At 48.3% G+C, this 17,826-nt stretch overlaps 1 protein-coding gene across 2 annotated transcripts in view; it reads left to right on the top strand.

The window, feature by feature from the left end:
• Positions 1-17,826, top strand: part of acap3a (ArfGAP with coiled-coil, ankyrin repeat and PH domains 3a) — a 28,980-nt gene that overhangs the window by 6,888 nt on the left and 4,266 nt on the right. For both annotated transcript variants that reach the window (XM_053849353.1, XM_053849354.1), the window contains exons 2-11: positions 6,332-6,389; positions 8,069-8,188; positions 9,635-9,688; positions 13,183-13,241; positions 13,475-13,658; positions 14,489-14,533; positions 14,623-14,718; positions 15,329-15,403; positions 16,404-16,415; positions 17,698-17,810. In XM_053849353.1, coding sequence (XP_053705328.1) covers positions 6,332-6,389; positions 8,069-8,188; positions 9,635-9,688; positions 13,183-13,241; positions 13,475-13,658; positions 14,489-14,533; positions 14,623-14,718; positions 15,329-15,403; positions 16,404-16,415; positions 17,698-17,810 — 816 coding nt within the window. The remainder of the gene's footprint in view (positions 1-6,331; positions 6,390-8,068; positions 8,189-9,634; positions 9,689-13,182; positions 13,242-13,474; positions 13,659-14,488; positions 14,534-14,622; positions 14,719-15,328; positions 15,404-16,403; positions 16,416-17,697; positions 17,811-17,826) is intronic.

A 17,826-nucleotide genomic window follows, 5' to 3' on the forward strand; every position in this document is an offset into this window, starting at 1 on the left:
GCAAACAATTTGTTTTTGTTGCCTTTCCAAAGACTATTTAGAAGCACATGACAGCGGCAGCTGAGCACCAGACTGTGCTGGACTCTACAGATTTTTCATGCCGAGGTTTGTTCCTGTTCTTGGAACTTGATCCCTCCAAATGTATTGCATCCTGAAATCAGCTCTGCTTCATCGGAAGTCTCTCTGTTGTTTCTTTCCTTCCGAATGTCATTTTTGTCGTCCGGAGTCAGTAAACCCGCGTCACCTCGCCTGACTGGTCCTATCTCTGGCCTGTCAGCACCTTCCCTGTCCTGACTGTCCCTTCCCTCCTGTGACGTCCAAAACCTCAATGAAATAATAAACACGAGGCAAAGCCCTGCGCGAGTGTCATGAAGGCACGAGGATGCGTGGTGTGGCTGGAAGAGTTCATCCGTGTGATAGCTGTCTTTGTTGGTTCCCTGACTCCAGTGTTGTTTCCCCTCTGGCTCTTGTGACCTAATTGTGCTCCCCTCTTATATACTGGAGGGGGGAGGATGGAGCGTTCGGCACAGTGTGAGTGGTGGCTAAACCCAGCTGGTGGAAAGCCTCATCATTGTCAACACTTTTGTATTCAGTGGTTGTTGGTCAATAGGAAGCGTCATGTCACCAGGCCGTGGCAGATGATCCGACTTTGTGATCCACGTTGTTGTTGGTTTTCCTTGAATCTCCTCAATGAATGTCGCACTGTAAGAAGCAGTCACATTCCCGACCCCTCGACTGAAGGTCTTCTCAGGTCATCTAGACCTGGGGTTCTTAACCTTTTTGATCTTCTGAAACAAATTCAAGTAATAGAACTGATTCGTGACTCTTGATTTCATTAGTGATCAATAACCGTATTTAATCTACTTAAACGTAAACAAACCAAGACTTTGTGAAATGACATGAAACCATGTGATCATTGCAAAGATGTTTATTTGTCATTGAAAAGTCCAACCAGCAGTAGAACCAGGTGCAAGTCATCAAATTTACAAAAAAAAACTGCAAACTGTTGAGAAAATTGGAAAAACCGAATACAATTCCGAATAAAATAAATATGATAAAACCATGTCTAAATATCATAAAATATTTTATTTAAGATATTTTATTTAAACCCCAAAGAAGATTTTAGTGAAGTGTAAATAAAAGTATAGCCATTAAATGTTTAAAAATGTTTTAAATTAATTTTCAAAACTGCTTCACCAGGTGCTTTCATGAACAGTCTTTACTGTTGGGGGCGCCATCACCTTCTTGATCATTGTTTTTCTTAGTTGGTAACTATCACAGATTTGCTGCTGTCAAGTCAATTCAGTGACTCACTACTGCTGTGTGGCTAATGTATTAAACTGAGCGTCTCCTGGCCCTCTGGTTGAGAATCACTGATCTAGACCACAGCGAAGGCGCTTTCTGATAACAAGAATAAAGTTCCCGTCTCTCCCAGATGAAGAGAAAGAGGCCCTGATAAAAGTCTGATTTCCCTCCGTTGCATCAACCAGTCCGCTCCAGTCGATCGGCTGTGAAGGCTTCATGCGCGCAGATGTTTTATTCAGCAAATCCAAGCCAGCATCTTCATCTGTATCAAAGTGGGAGTGGTGCCTCATGGGATTTCCCGAATGACTTGAGCGCTGACCTGCGTAAACTCACGGCCACACCGGCCTATTGTTCAGCAGCATTCCAGCTGAACTTCCAAGAACGGACCAGGCAGGAAGTTCACCAAGTCTTTCTGAGCAGTGGCATTTTGCTGAATGTTTCCTCTGGACTTTATCATCCAGCTGGCCCAGACACACCGCTGTCAGCCCCAAAATGCTCTTGCCTTTAAGAGAGCCCATTTCCCCCTAATTTGTTTTGCCAAATAATCTGTTGGACAAATCCTCGTTCTGCTTTAGTCCCCTTCACATGCACACGGAATCATTGGCCCGGATTAGGAGGCAGTGTTATCCCAGCTCAGGGAGGTTCGACCCCTCTGGGATCCTAAAATATGAACTCCTACATGCTCCAAACATTCCGATTCAGAAGAGGATTTGTCAAAGCCCCAAGAATATCTGATGGTATTTGACAAATCGCAGCATCTTGTGGGGATTAAACCGACCATGACTTTCTGGATGACTTAAATTCAACGTTTCCCAATGTGAATTGCATTTGTCTTCAGTCACTTTTAGAGGATGCAGGTTGTTTCTCACTTGTCGCGTGGTGTCGGATTCATGATGGTGGTGTGTGTGTGGGGCGTCAGAGTTTGCCGTCGACCGCAGGGGAGAAGTTGAGAGGTGATACAGAGATGAAGCTGTGGATGTTGAGTCCGGATCAACTGGCTGGGTGGAAGGAAGCGGAGATGCCGTCGGAATTGCGTCTCACTTGTTGCTATCCTGCAAGAGTGAGGGAGGCAGACAGTCAAAAGTTCACCCTGAGCAGACAGTCTTAAGTCAGTGTTGGTATCTCTTCCATTTAAAGCAGCGGCCCAGTGTTGTCCTTGGCTCAGCTCCTGGACCATCAGAACATTCTCACACGTCTCCTCTTTTCCTCACTGCGTCTCTGCAATCGCTCGCTCTCCATGTGGCCTGCGAGGTGAGGAGACCTGTCAGGACCTTTACACTCTCGCTGCACTTCACTGAGAACAACATGAATCCTCATCAAAGCTAGCGTCCATTGCGAGCAGATCTTCCAGGACCGAGAACAAATGAGGCTGCAGGATGGCAGACTCTCCAGAAAGAAGAGAAGATTCCAAGACGCGACGTCAAATCTTATTAGCATTTCAAAGCATTTCAATAAAACAGCACAACTGCAGGAAGAGGCCTAATTGGCTGAGTTATGCAACCCCGGCTATTTTTACATTCCGTCGTCGCGACGAGAAAAGATGGTTTGCTTTCAACTAGGTGTCGTCTCAAATTCACCTCACAGGTCCGCCGGCAGTTGTTGATGCTTGACGCTTCATCAGTGTGAGAACATTGAACACAATGACGCACACAAACTCGTGTAAAAAATATCTTCACACATAACCACGACCTGAATCTTTTTGAAATTCTCCTGCTGATCCAAACGCCCTCACCTCTGAGTGACAACAGCAACACTACACACAATATTTTGACATTTCGCAGGAATAGCTCTTTTTCCTTTTCCTTTTATTTCCTGTATAAACCATCATCTCTACAGCAGCTTGACCAAAATCTCAGCCAGTTCAGCGGCTCATTTGGTGAAGAACCGCATCTTTTATTTTGTCATTTTGCTCTTTGCTTAAGGAAGTAGATGCTGTGTTTGGAATTTCTTTGTGAAATGCAGTTGTGTTGTAGTGATTTGTGATTTTGTCAGTGGCTGGTGAGTTAAAGTAGCTACAGTTTGTTGTTGCGAGTTTGTTGTCTGAAAATGCTCTTACATTCTCAGAACTTCAGCTGTTGTTAGTTCTGGATTTTCTTTGTTCCGTGTCGCCAATAAAGTCCTGAAACTCGGCGAATGTTCCTGGCACTGCTTTGCCCTCATTAGCCCAGGAGGAAGTTGTCTGAGCCTTGCAGAGGAAGTGAGAAGCTGAGCTTATGGAACAATGGCGGAGGAATCACCGGAGACGTCTGAACTCCACCTGCAGCTTGAACACATTAGGGTCCAGTTACGGCATATTAGGGGGCGTTTGTGGGATTAGCAGATGTGACGGCGAGGGAAGGTCTCTGAGCTGGTCACGAGGTCAAGGTTGTGAATGACATCAGAGGTGACCGACAGAAGAGATCTGGAATTTGGGGGAAGGTCCTGTGAACATTGTGGACACCAACTGTTGTCGTGGTGCTGCGTGGCCAGTGTTTCATCACCTCCAGGTAAGTCCGAAGGTTCATTCCAGTAACTTCATTTGTGAAACTCTGGGTGTGTGGTGTGTCGCCCGAGCAGCACAAGCCACACGAGCCAGCGGGTGCAGGATTATTTGGTTGTAAACCTACAACCAGGCTGTTAAGTTGCACCGCTAATGAGACTGTAATTGCTGACTCAAGTGATACCGCGGCGTCTAGTAGGCAGATGCAGGGCCCGACCTCGGCTGCAGGTTTCACAGAGCTTGAAGCAAATAAGTCAGGCACAGACACAACATCAACAAGGCATCAATGCAACTGAAGTCTAGTTCCCTCCAAAGAAACGAAATTTTTGGTTGTGTTTTCGTTCCAGTCTTTTGGTTGCTGAGTTTTGGCTGGTTAAATAATGGCGTGTGGTCCAGTAGTTGAACTGGTTTGTTTGCTGCGTGGGATTCATGGATACAGAAGCCAGATGTCCAGCAGCTGAGGCAAGGTGACGGAGCAGACGGACGGTGAAGTGGCAAGGGACGGGGAATTAGCGGTGAGTGATGCGGTGATGTCAAACAAGAACAGCTGTAGATCAGAGCCCATCCAAGACGTCCTCATCTGTCATCGGCCTGGATCTTAATGGGCCTCACAAAGAGGTGTGGAAGTCAGGGGAGGCGAGGGGAGCTGGCGTGACCAGGGAGGTGGCACCCCGAGGGATGGAGGCTGCTCTGTCTGAGGAGCCCTTTGTGACAAAGCTACTTCCTGTCTGCGTATTGATCGCCTGACTGTCCTTAGTGGGGCGGGGCTGCAGGCTTGGATGGCTGAGCGGAGAAGGAGGTGAGTGTTTTCCTTTCAGTGTTATTCTCAGCTCCGTCGCCTCAAATAACCCACTGCCCCTGAACAACATGAGCTCCGGCAGGGTCACAGAGGCACCGCGGGCTGCAATGCGAAACATTTGAAAATGTCCCAGGCAGCATTTTCGGGAGTTCAAGAGAAAATGTCTGGCTTGCACACAGCGTTGGTCAGAACAGTCTGTTGAAAAGTTAGAGACGTGACTAAGGTGGTCTCGTGTTCACACCAACAGGTGTGAACAGGCTGAAGAAAAAGTTTGGGTCTGAGTGATCGAAATGATTCCGTGTCTGACGTGCAAGGCCGCCAACTGACTGGGTCAGGGTCACCGACGGCCGCATGGTCACCCGTGTCACAGAAGCTTTTGTTTCCTCACACATTATTCTCCACTCTGCCTCAGTGGTGTGAAAGAGGGTCAACTCACATGGGGGACCCTGACGGCCCACTTAGGCCGCCGTTGCTGTGGCGACTGGCCTCGGGGGCCATGTGCATCCATTATTGGAGGCATGTGCAGTGGCACAAGGCAGTGAGGGGGGTAGAGCCTGGGGTCGTGTGGTCGGGGCGGGGGGCTGGCACCTACGTCTGGCTTGCCTCAGTGGTCCCAACACCAGAGCTGGATTTACTGCTGGAGAACATGTATATTGCTACTGTTGAGTCAATGATGTTGCCTAGAAATGATCTCACTGTGAACCGGAGGGGTGCTCAGACTCTCTCAGCTATTGAAGGCACATCCTCCACGTGAGAATACTGTGCACTGAACACTTTGTTCGGGGAGCAGCAGGCCAACTGTGCCCAGGCATTAGTTCCTCCGTTCATTCTAATGCTCTTATGTGATTTTTGACAAACAATAACGGGCCAACATGACTCCCTGCACCGATTCCAAGCGCCCTGCTTTAAGCCAGCTCGATTTCAAACGTGCGGTTCCTATCAAATCTTCCGAAGATAAAACGTGACATTTCCAGAGTGGTTGCCCGAGGCCGTGCAGCATGAGGTCCGCTCGGCTCCTGAAAAGCTGGCGGCTGCTTAAGCTGCGCATTATCACATGAAAAATGACATCAGCAGTGAAAACAGCTTTGCTCACAGCAGGATTATCCGCGGGTGTGGCGCTGCGCCGGGAGCTCAGCGGAGGTTACAACAACCTTGGTCCACATGTGGAATGGTATGGTATTGATTGTGTGAGGTATGTTCCGCCCTGTGTGCGTCAGAGCTGTGCGGGGTGGAGGGTGTTCCCCCACTTTTCTGGGTGTTGATGGTGGAAGGGAAAGCTGCAGAGGTGGAGGGGTAGATGAGGGCACGTGCCGCCTTCGTCTCCGGAGCTTACTGCCAGCTAATCCACCCACGGCCTGGAGACGCCGGCCAAGATGCTCGTCTTTTTGTGGACAACACACACACACACCGAAGCACTTGGTTGGAGGAGAGTAGCCGAGACTCCTTTTATACTTTGATCCAAAATTTTTACACCTGCTTTCCTGATTTCCAATCCAAAGCTGATGTTTTGCAACCAATTTTCAGGCCTGAACTGTGAAAACAACTTGTGAAAAATACTGTAGCTTCTTTAGTTCACGACTGACAGGTGATACCTTTAACACAGACTTGCTCGGCTCTGCCGGACGTAGTTGGTGATGGCGGCCTGTTTTAGCAGAGACTTTGCTTCACCATCACGTCCAGTGTCTCAGAAACAGTGGCTAACTGAACCCTAAAGAGTGAAAAAGTAAAAGACTGTTTTTATCTTTCAGGGCGAATATAGATGAGGTGGAAACGGAGGTCGTGGAGATCGAAGCAAAACTCGACAAGGTGAGATCTTGCAGCATCACTGAGGTCATTACTTTGACCTTGGTCACATGGAAGCCTCATGCCCCAAGATTCACTCAGTGGTGGACCAGATACTGGAGCTATGAGCTCATGCTGGGTGGACCCAGCCCCGTGGTCCTGTTTCCCAGATGAAATGTGAGGGTTGAAGATGCAGAACACATCAAGCATGTGAATTTTCAACACATTTGTCTTCTGTCACATGTTTTCTGATGAGTCTTAATGGAGCTCTGTTGACATGTTGATTATACGCTAGCAACCACAGACTCCGATTCGGCTTGGCGAGTGCGTTCACGCTGTCACTCCAAAGTCTCCGTTTGAGGCAGAGCTGTGGATGTAGCTCCATGCTACTAGTCAAACCAGTGGAATATGAAGGGAGTCAGAGGCCGAGCTGAGCTGCAGAGTGACGTGGCAGCTCCGAGGAGCTTCCAACGAGCCGTCCAGATGTTTGGCCCTGGTGTCGTGCTGCATCTGCACTCTGGTGCGACTCTGGCGGTCAGAGCTGGAGAACCTCCACCGCGGTTCATATTCCTGTCCAGTGCAACGTTAATCACTTTTGATGCAAAAGTTCAGACCGCAGGACTGAAGAAAATCCAGCAGGTTATTTTAAGGTCTGAAAAATAGTGGAACAGGAGCCACTTACACAACACCTACTCTCTTCACATGTAAATGTGATTGAATCAGCAGTTCTGGAGTCACTTTGGTCTCTGTATGTGGGATTCTGCTGGAATATTAGATCTAAAATAAGATTCAGCTGAAAGTGTCCTGCAGTCTTCATCACTTTGGGAGGATCCATTTCTGGCTGATGGCTCTGCTGATCCATCACAACTCTTACTATTGAAAACAGACTCTCTCTCAAGTTGTATCACATTGTAGCTTCCTTATTACCAGTGTCCTGCTGGTGGTTCTGGTCAGAGTCTCAGGTGGATGCAGGAGCTCGTGGTCAGGGCTCCAAAACAACAAGCTGTGCTGCATTTTATTTGATCAGAATTGTATTAGTTTCAAGCATCAAGACGCAGCCCGACGTTCAAATGAGTCAGTGGGAGGTCACAACAGCAACAAGCTTAGTAACATGCTGCCACATCGAAACAAGATTATGACCGAGCCTTGCTGTGCAGAACAGTGTTGAAGGAATGTTGCGTTCCTCAGCCAGTTCAGGTTTTACACACTTGCACTTTGGCTCCTCTTCACACCCGTAACCCGTCGTCTGGTTTATAGACATGAGAAAGTGCAAACTGAGAATTTCTCAAAATAATTTTGCTGGAAAAATGAGCTCAGGCTGAAGTCTGGCGCGCAGATGTGGCTGAAAACAAAGTCTGGCGTGGAAAATGAAGAATTGAATTTTCCTCTCGTGAAAGTGGAATCAAAACAAACGCAGACGCCGGCGTCCGTCGTGTTGCTGACGACCACACAGAGACCGTCTAACACCAGCAGGAGCGTCTGCGTCTGTTTCTAATGTGGAGCACTGAACTCTCACACCTGGAGCCCACCAGGTTCAACCTGTTAACGCAGGTGAGAACATTCTCTGGACCACCCGCTGACGCTTGGCTTCTTCTCCCGATGGCCTCAGATGGAGCCTGAAATGGCCCGGTTTGGACACTGATGTGAGCCGGAGATGAGGATTAACATCTCACTAAGTTGTCTTCCTCTGGATTCCCCTGCAGTTGGTGAAGCTATGCAGCGGCATGATAGAAGCTGGGAAGGCATACGTCAGCGCAAACAAGCTCTTCGTCAACGGCATCCGCGATCTTTCCCAGCAGTGCAAGAAGGATGAGATGATCTCGGTAAGTCTGAAGCCGCTTCCCTCGTCTCTGTGGGTCTCACCACAGCACGCTGTTTTGGGAGGGTTGACCTGGCTTTACATTTTATCAGCTTTAAACTAGTGGTGGGACTTTACTGAGTTAATTTAATTTAATTTAATTTAATTTAATTTAATTTAATTTAATTTAATTTAATTTAATTTAATTTTTATAAAAAACCAACAAAACAAAAGCAATCTTTTTGCTTTTGTTCAGGGATGTTTTTCGCTACACAGCGGTCAGGGTTTCCACTGCTCTGAATGTATTTGACATTCTTATACGAATATTTTCAAGACATTAAAAGAGCTTTAGTTGATATAAAAACTTGACTATAGCCACCACTGTGATTTATTCTCAAGCTGATGCAAAATAAACAATATGACCCAGTCTTTAGTTCGTCTCGACGGACCAGTCGGCGCAGGGCTTTGTTTTCAGAGCCACAATAGCTTTGGATGCCAGTTGTGATTGGTAAACCAACACTGGTCCTCACTGAAGTCTAGTTTCTGTACTGTGTGAGTGTGAGCTGTGTGTCCTGGCATCAGGCCGCTCCTCCCAAATTTGCCTCCAGCATCATTAATCCACGCATGGGCTGGTGAATCCATAAGAATCATAATATCTGTTACTTCTAATCTGCTTCGACTGTTTTTATTTTGGATGTTTTGGAAGTGTCTCCAGGGACTTTCCTCATCCGTTTGATGTTTTGTTGTTTGTGTGACTAAAGCCGATGGCGGACAGATTAGCCTGCCAGAATCGCTCGCTGCTCTTGGCTTCCGGCCTCAGATGTTTTTGGACAGCTTCTGTCCGCACTCCTTGCTGCAGAGGTTCCATTCCGGGCCTTTTTGGCCAGCAGAGTTTGACTAATACTCGAGTCTTGCGTTAGTATTTTCCGTTGTAAATGAAAACATGCAAACGGAATCGATTAGTCGTCTGTGGAAACCACTTCCACGTCGACACTCAGCAGCCTGCGCTTCCTTCTGGGGCAGAAAATCGTTGGTGCCCAAAAGAGGAGAGTGAGTTGATGCAAAGTGAAATATTTACAGTGAAACTAAGGTCCTGTGCTGCTCTATGACACCGCAGACAATAGAACAGCAGGCGGTGCAGACTAAATACATCCAGGTTGTTTACATACACAACACTGGTGTGTTTTCCCCTCATTGTATGAAGATGCCCGTCGGAAATAACCGCTTGGTATCTATTAATAACAGTCCATGAAAACCCAGATCTTTGATTGATAACCCTTTAGTGTAAAGCCACGCTGAAGTAGTGCGAAGTCTAAAGACGCCAGTGACTCTTGAGCCATGATGACTTCAGGTCACCTCCTCTGCTGCCTACAGCTTCACGGCTACACAATGTTCGTGACAAAGGCGAGAATGGTGGAAGGTTTTTCCTCTCTCATGACGTTGAGTAATATGATGGCTTCTGTTTCTGCAGCAATGTCTGGAAAAATGTGGAGAAAGTCTCCAGGAAATCATCAACTACCATATGGTAAGTGCAAACATGCTGCCAAGGCGGAGGAGCAGTGACGCGACTTAGAAAGTGAAGGAACCCGAAGAGGCCAGATATGGAGTTTCCCTCAGCAGGACACAGAAGTAGTGGAGCTCTGAACCCTGTTGGCACCCAGAGTGTGTGAGACTCGAGGTCCGCACTGATGGCTCCGCCGCGTGAAACTGGGGAAAGAGCCGCATGTGGCTCGGGAGCAGCGGGTTGGCCAGGCCTGCTGTAGCCAATGCAGTATACCAGTCCCCCAAAAAAGGGAACACGATACATGGCCTTCCTTCCATCCTGCCTTTAAGGCTGCTGACCTTCTGACCCCCTTTGAAGTACATTAACCCGCAGCATGTGTCTGTGTGCGTCACATTCTTTTGTGAAAGCCGCCACAAAGATGTGTCGCAGCCACTCCCTTCACCCCACGCACTGTCCGTCTCATGGCAACAGTAGGGGGTGTCGAGGGGGGCATTTCTGACGGAGGGTTAATGGGCGAGGTTGTTCCTGCTTGTGTGGATTAGCTTTTGGGCGGTTGCAGCCGTGACACGCAACATCACTGGGATGCACAAGCTCCACAAGCACTGGCAAGCATGTGACTTTATTTGGCAGATTTCCATAGAATGTTGAGATCAATTATTTCACTTCAATCCTACTGAAATTTTGGGATTGAAACGATAGAAACATCTTTCCTTCGCCCTCAACATTCATTCCTGAAGCAACCCAGCGTGTTTTGGAAACAGCTTCCCCCCTAAAACTGGAAATATTCCGACGACGTTCAGCTCTGCTCTGCTTTTCAGGCAGCTCCGGCTGTTGATAGAAAGCAACTCCACTTTAACCTGCAGTTTCAGACGTTTGCCCCTCGATCCACCTCTTTCCTCGCATGATTTATTAACTCATTCATTAATGCCATTTCCATCTCATCCAAACATGAAAACAGAAAACTGGAGTGCCTGGAACCATAAGAGCCATCCCCCTGAGAGCCAACATTCCCGGCCCTGCGACCTCAAGTTCAGCGTGTCTTTAGTTCTGCGAGGTGCCGAAGTGATATGCGGCGTGTTCATGTTTTAGTCAGGAAGGCAGTGACGTGTGGGGCTGAGTGCAGCGCGCTGCAGCAGCTGCTGATGAATAAGGAACGACCATCGCGCTCGGTCCTCACAAATAGGAAATGACAGCAAACTGCAGCCACACTCGGATGCAATGTATGTTTCATCGAACGCCTTTGAGCAAATGCATGTGAGCTCACTGTAATTCACCAGATTATATACGACCGTCGAGGATTCCACTCAGGTCTGCCACAGTGGGAGCATGAGGAATCCCCTTCAGCTGAGCGTCACTGAGCAATGAACATCAAGAACAGGGTCATTGACTTGGACTGTGTATGGCCTTTCATCAGCAAGACAAAGGCCTCTCTTCTGTCAGTCCACCGCCACCATGAACAGACCCCCACATGACCCTCACACCTGGAGAGAGACTGATAACTCCACATCGCAGGGTCGCAGGTTGACCTCCCTCTGTATCCGCTCCTGGCTGCCCCAGCGAAACAATCCCGCTGTGTTCCTCTGAACGTCGGGCTGAATCCAAGTTTAGCTGCTTTTAATTCAGCTCTTTTCTCGGTCGATGTCAAAACCTGGCCCGTGCACCAGAAGGAACCGGGCCAGCGCTTCCAGCCGCCGCTCTAAATCAGGCATGAAACTCCATATGAACACTCTGTAAATTATTGATTCGTGTTTGACTCTCTGAACATCCATTAAAAATGAGTGGAGTCTGACACACCGATGCAAATAGAGAGGAACAGCTCAGCTGCCAAGTCTTGAAAGCCACGTCTCGTACAGGACGATCCGCCGGGGCCCGAGAGACGCGCGACACGGATAGAAAAACAAGTTTGTGTGGAAATCAACGCAATAGTATTTACTTTTTTTTCCAACTCACAGTGTGAGCTCCCCACGTGTGATGCAAATGTGGATATTTGGAAGAAAGGAGGTTGTTTGCGGATGCGGTGCTTGTCTTGTTGAGCGACTCACTTGTTTTAACTTATAGCCCTGTTTTCCTGTAAGAAGAGCCTGTGTTGTTGCCCAAAACTACCTTTTGGCGAGACAGGTGAGCGGAGTCAGCAGGGAGTTGGATGCTTGCATTAACCCATGAGTCACAGATCCTGGAATTTTATTTAACTCCGGCAGTGCAGAGGCTGTGGCTGAGATTTAAGTGGAGGCTCATCTACCCAGTGTGTTCTATACACAACACAAGTGCTCCACTTCGGACGTGTTTGCTGGCCGGTGTGTTCCCTCCTCTCCTCTCGCTCTGTGGTCCAGTAAAAGCTGCTCATCAGCGGGCCACTAACAGTCACTCTGGCTGGTCGATGCCGGACTGTAAAGCTGCATCGCGGGTCTCTCTCACCCAGGACAATGTGGTGTGCAGATGGAGGTCCTCACTAAATAACGGAGCGGTTGTCTCTCACTTCTGTCTAAATTTATTTTACAAGTGTTGTGGAGACACATTTCCTTCCCTCAGCCGCCGCAGTGACGACAGGAGAAAGTGTCGCGCTCATTATCAGCTGCTGCACACACACACACGCACGTACATACTGATCTGAGTACACTTAAACCCAAGTACACTATATCATTAAACTCATGCAAATAGAGATGCAAGCCCAACAGACACACACCCTGGAGCGCACAACTTTGGAATGGTAACTGAACACAAAAATATACACACTGCTGTGTGTCATTTTGAACACTAACTCACACAAACAGATCCAGTTCTGCATGTGAGCCGCAGCGCTGCACTGTCCACGGCATCAGAAGCGACTTGAGGCTCTCGAGTCGCACAAGAACACAATGCTCATCACATCAGTGCATGTTACTGCACTGAAGCACAGACTCCAGTCCACAGATTTTAGCACACACACACATTTGTTTATCAAATGATGTCGCCTGGATGCAGTGACCGGCGACTGTGTGTGGACATCTGACTGTTACTTCCAGTCTGAGCGCCTTCACTCCTACCAAAAAAGCCCCCTTCTTCTTCTCCTCCTCCTCCTCTCATCTTCTTCCTTCGCTCCCCCTCCCTCGCTGCCCGAGTGACCTATTTAGCCGCAGCAGCGTCGATCAGAGTGTTGTCAGAGTCAAGCAGAGAGGACGTTTAAATCAGAGGAGGGTTTTGTGCTGCAGCCACATTCCTCCTCTATTCACTCCATTCATCTGTCCACTGCCTCATTTACATGCCCTCGAACAAACCCCCTCTACATCGCCCTCTATTGGATCTCTGGGGAGCTGGATCTCCCTCCTGAAGTCAGGAAAACGGCACGTTCTGATGGTGTTAAGAAGAGCTGCAGTTTATGGAATCGACTCAGTGGATGGATGACTGCGGGGTGTCAGAAGTGGGATGACATTTTAGAGCGCCATTATCCACTGCTCCCTGCTTTGTGTTTATCATCTTCTATGGTGTCAGAAGTGGGATGGAAGCTGTTTGTAAATCTGTCGTGTCGTGTTTTTCAGATCCTCTTCGATCAAGCTCAGCGGTGTGTGAAGCAGCAGCTGCACAATTTTGTCAAAGAGTGAGTGAAGCTATAATTCATGACTGTTCCCCCGCAGGAACTTTTAGGGTCATGAAAGATTCAGGTGGGCAGGTTAAAAAAACAGGGCAAAGTTGCCGCCCTTTAAATGTGTCTTAACTCTTTGAATAATTCACTGAACAACCCAGATTTGTGGCAGAACAATTCAACATGATGAAGTGTTTGTGCCGTGTGCTGACAGCGGGGGGTTAAAGTGCGGCTCCTCTGTGCGACAGGGACGTGCGGAAGTTCAAGGAGACAAAGAAGCACTTTGACCGAGTACGAGAGGATTTGGAAATCGCTCAGGTGAAGAACGCTCAGGCTCCCAGGAACAAGCCGCACGAGGTGGAGGAGGCTGTCAGCACGCTCAGCATCACGCGCAAGTGCTTCCGCCACCTCGCCCTGGACTACGTGCTGCAGGTCAGTCAGCAGGAGGCGCTGTGGCTCTCTTGGATCCAACCCAACACCGGTGCTAGTTTCAGGGGAAATGTTGTTACTGACGTTCTTCGCTGTTTCGCCACATTAACTGGAGGTCTGAGCTGCGACACAAACTCATGAAATTGTTGTCGCATCTTCACGGCTCAAAGCTTTAGTGAATGCTCCCATGGTTTTCTTAAACACCGCCATATAAAAGACTCGCCTTCCAGTCCAGACAGGATCATAACACAAGTGTTGTGTAGAAGCAGGGAGATCAGAAGAGCGCAGCGCTCTTTGGCCCGCGGCGGCATCTGCATCCAGCCTTCCCTCTGCACAGCGCTTCATCTTCTCTTTAGACGCTGCCAGAGTTTGTTTTGCACACAAGTGGCAGCATCGTCTGCTGGAGAACAAGCGCCTGCAGCGACCAGCGCACTGACTCGCTGTGATGGCAGCGACCGCCGTGACCTCCTTCTTTACCCTTTTTACAGTCCTAATGGGAAAACATCTCAAGGCGGAGAATGTCAGCGATGATTGTTCTTACAAGTGACCTCTGCAATGTCGCTGCAACCACTGGTCCAGGAGGACTTGTGTTTTGTTGCAATGATGTTCTGTAGATCATGCGGTGACATGAAACCTCACATGGCTCACAGACCCCAAGCACTAGGTGGCAGAGTTTCTCAGTCCAAATATGTTTTAACTAGTCGGTGTTTTGAGGGAGGAACGTTTGGCCCCTGCAGAACAGAGTGCTCAGTGCCGTCCCATGATTGTGGTGGAACAGCAGGAGACGATTGAAGCTGCATTTCCTCAAACTTTCATCATCCTTGTCTCAACAGATCAACGTTCTCCAGGCAAAGAAGAAATTTGAGATACTTGATGCGGTACGTTTTCTTTGATCATAATTCCACTGCATAAACCATGGTGTAATTGAAGTCGTTCTCACGAGCGATTCCGACCTCCCCTCATGTAGATGCTGTCCTTCATGCACGCTCAGTACTCGCTGTTCCAGCAGAGCTACAACCTTCTGGACGAGATCGACCCCTACATGAAGAAGCTGGCCGCTGAGGTGAGGGGGGGAACACCTGAGACTTGTGAAAATCCACTGACTGAACGATAAGAAAGCGATGAGAAATAGTACCAAACTCAAGAAGAGCCGCTCAGAACCAGACCACCACCACGCAACAGTCCCAATGTTGAGGACCACCCTCTCCACAGCAACCGTCATGAAGTCACAGCAAACAACGGCCATAAGAAGTGCAAGAAGACGGCCAAACCCAGAACGACACATGGGACCTTTACGTGGCTAACACACCCAACATTGACTCCCCGATTTTCTATGGCACAATGTAGAATCCCACTGAAGCGCAACATCTGCTGCAGTGATTTGAGATGAGAATGGAAGCTGAAGGTCGCGGTGTGTGCTGAAGGAATTGGTCTTTCAGACAGAAAGAAAGTTGTTTCGCTGCGGTTCTGATCTGGTGTCAGCCGGGTTCTCATTTGAACAAGCGGCAGTTTCATAATTCATCAGGAAAACTGCTGCTGAATTATAGATGCCGTCGGTACAAGCCTAAATTAGTTTCAGGTCGTCTGAGCCAAGTCTCTGAACAAGTGCAACTTGAGTTGACTGTTAGCTGAAGGTCTGTTCTGGAACAATGAGCTTGTTTTTTGTGTTGCAGCTGGATCAGCTGGTCATCGATTCGGCCATGGAGAAACGAGAAATGGAACACAAACATGCGACTATTCAACAGAGGGTGAGTTGCAGTTTCAGTCCATCCATTTCCAATGATTCACCCCGGGGGGCCATGTGGTGGTGGGGGAGGGTCAGAGGGGGGCTGAGGGTGGGACAAAGTCAACTTGGACGTGTGGCTCATCCATTACAGCAGGAGTCAGTGCTCTCCTCCACACTGCACTGTCCCCTGTTTCTGAGTCTGTCGCCATGGTAACTGTCTGCACAACTGTAGATGAATTAGTCAAACAAACAGTGTCATGATTTTACTACTATTTTTACTATTACTTTGTCATTGGACGAAGAATGGAAGTGGAGTTGTGTGTTTTTCCGATGTTCATAACAACATACATTTAAGCGACTGAATCCATAAATAGGTTGTGAAATAATGGATAATTGAAGCAACAAACTATTGCACTTCTAGTGTTTTTAATTCACCTGGTTGTGAAAAGAAAAAACTCAAAGTAACTTTGGATTTGATTTCATTTTAAGGTGATATTTTGTGTTAGCTCTCTTCACTGAATTAATCATATTCACGGAATGAGCACCCCCTAGCGGTCGATACATTTTTAATGAAACATTTTTTTAATGTTCAGTTGTTGCTGTGATTTTACTAAGGGTGTGAGTGATGTCATGGTGTGTTAGGTGGAGAGGTTTACATGATGAAAGAAAGGTTTCCCCGGCTCCTCCAGAGGGTTTTGAACTTCTGATCCAACTTTATTAAAGTTTCACTTTTAAAATTTAACTGAAATCTTCTGCGATAAAACTCTTAAACGTTGATCTGGACCCTTCTGAGACGTGGATGTGCCACAGAAGATCGGGCTCCTGAATAATTCAGGGGCTCCTCAGTCCCTCAGGATCATGCAGCAGCTGTGGTCAGTGTGGTCCCCGTGGCTCTCATTGATCTTGTTGTGACCGGAGCTAAGCTGCTGCTTAGAAGGGTTCAGTTGGGATGACTGGTGTCTGTGATGTCAGCTGATCATGTTCTCTCTTCTGCTCCCCCGGTGGCTGCCATCGACCTCCAGACGCTCATGCAGGTGAGTGGAGACACGACTGCCACACCATCTCTCATGGCTGAGTCTGAGCGAGTCTGAGCACAGGAAGCGCCGCTGACCTCACCCGCTCCTCTCGCCCGCGTCTCTCGCACGTGTGTCTCGCGGTCCTGGTCGGGACCAGTCTGCATCCGACACACTGCAGTAGCATTCATTTTTGAACGCTGCAGCTAATGGAGAAACCTTGTCCAGGGTGTTCATGCGTTCACCTTCCTTTGTTTGTATGTTTACATTGGCGAGTGTCACTGTGGCGGTAATTACAACAGTAATATTCAGACTTAACACTTTGTTCTCTGAGGACGCTGTCCAACATGCCCAACATTGCAAGGAGTCTCCGCTACTCACGAGCTCCATCAGCTCCTGACTGTTGGGAAGCAACTTCACGTCCACCATGACTACAGTACTGCGACTGTGTTCCAGCTTAAGGAGTTGTACTGCGACACGCTACCCATGGTTCTACTACTGTCACTGCAAGCCAACTCTCAAATAAATGCAGCCACAAAACTGCAGCTGCTTAACTAACACTTCTGTTAGTACTCCATTAGTCATGATCAATACCTTTTCATTAACACAACTTTTACCACCTCAATTCCCGGTCTTGTAATACTGCTTTGTTACGGCTTCTGCTGACTCCTATTCCTACTGACCACAGCCGGCCTTGAGAACTACTGCAGTACTGGTACTACAGACAGCGACTCGGACTGTGGCGATGTTTGGTTCCATCCACTTCCCTGTATTTTCTTCAAACCGTCTCACTTTCCCTGCGGCATCAATAATTCAGCAGCCTTCACTCTGTCGCTGTGACGTTGAAGTATCAAACATTCATCTTCTGAGTGGAGGCTGGGAGGAAGCAGGACGGCTGCTGCTGTGTTCAGGGACGGGTCCCGGTGTCACTGGCTGACAGCTCCAGCGTGTTCTGTGCAGCTCGACTTGTGTTGACTGAGAGTCATCTCCGTCTGCAGAGGCTCCTGAGGAAACACCTCCGACTCATTCACCACACTTCTGCATTTGGAACTTCATGAGTTCATGAAGTTGTACAGCTATTTGAAATCACATTTAAAAAATGCTACAGAAAGTACTGCGACCTTTGCGACGACTTCAACTCCAGCCAGTACTTCACGTTTGTAAACTTCCCATCGGCAGTTTGAGACGTGCGGTTATAATCCCTGCAGTCATTTGTGGCTCATTCCAAGGTCCTCAGGCTGTTGGGTTATGATTGAGATGATTCATGACCACCTCCAGGACTCACCTTCGTGTTCCGTTTCAGGACTTCTCCTACGACGACTCCAAGGTGGAGTTCAACGTGGACGCGCCCAACGGTGTGGTGATGGAGGGCTACTTGTTCAAGAGGGCCAGCAACGCCTTCAAGACCTGGAACAGGTGAGTGAGACTTTGC

The sequence above is a fragment of the Synchiropus splendidus genome, chromosome 18, assembly GCF_027744825.2.
Source record: "Synchiropus splendidus isolate RoL2022-P1 chromosome 18, RoL_Sspl_1.0, whole genome shotgun sequence".
Taxonomy (NCBI): Eukaryota; Metazoa; Chordata; class Actinopteri; order Syngnathiformes; family Callionymidae; genus Synchiropus; species Synchiropus splendidus.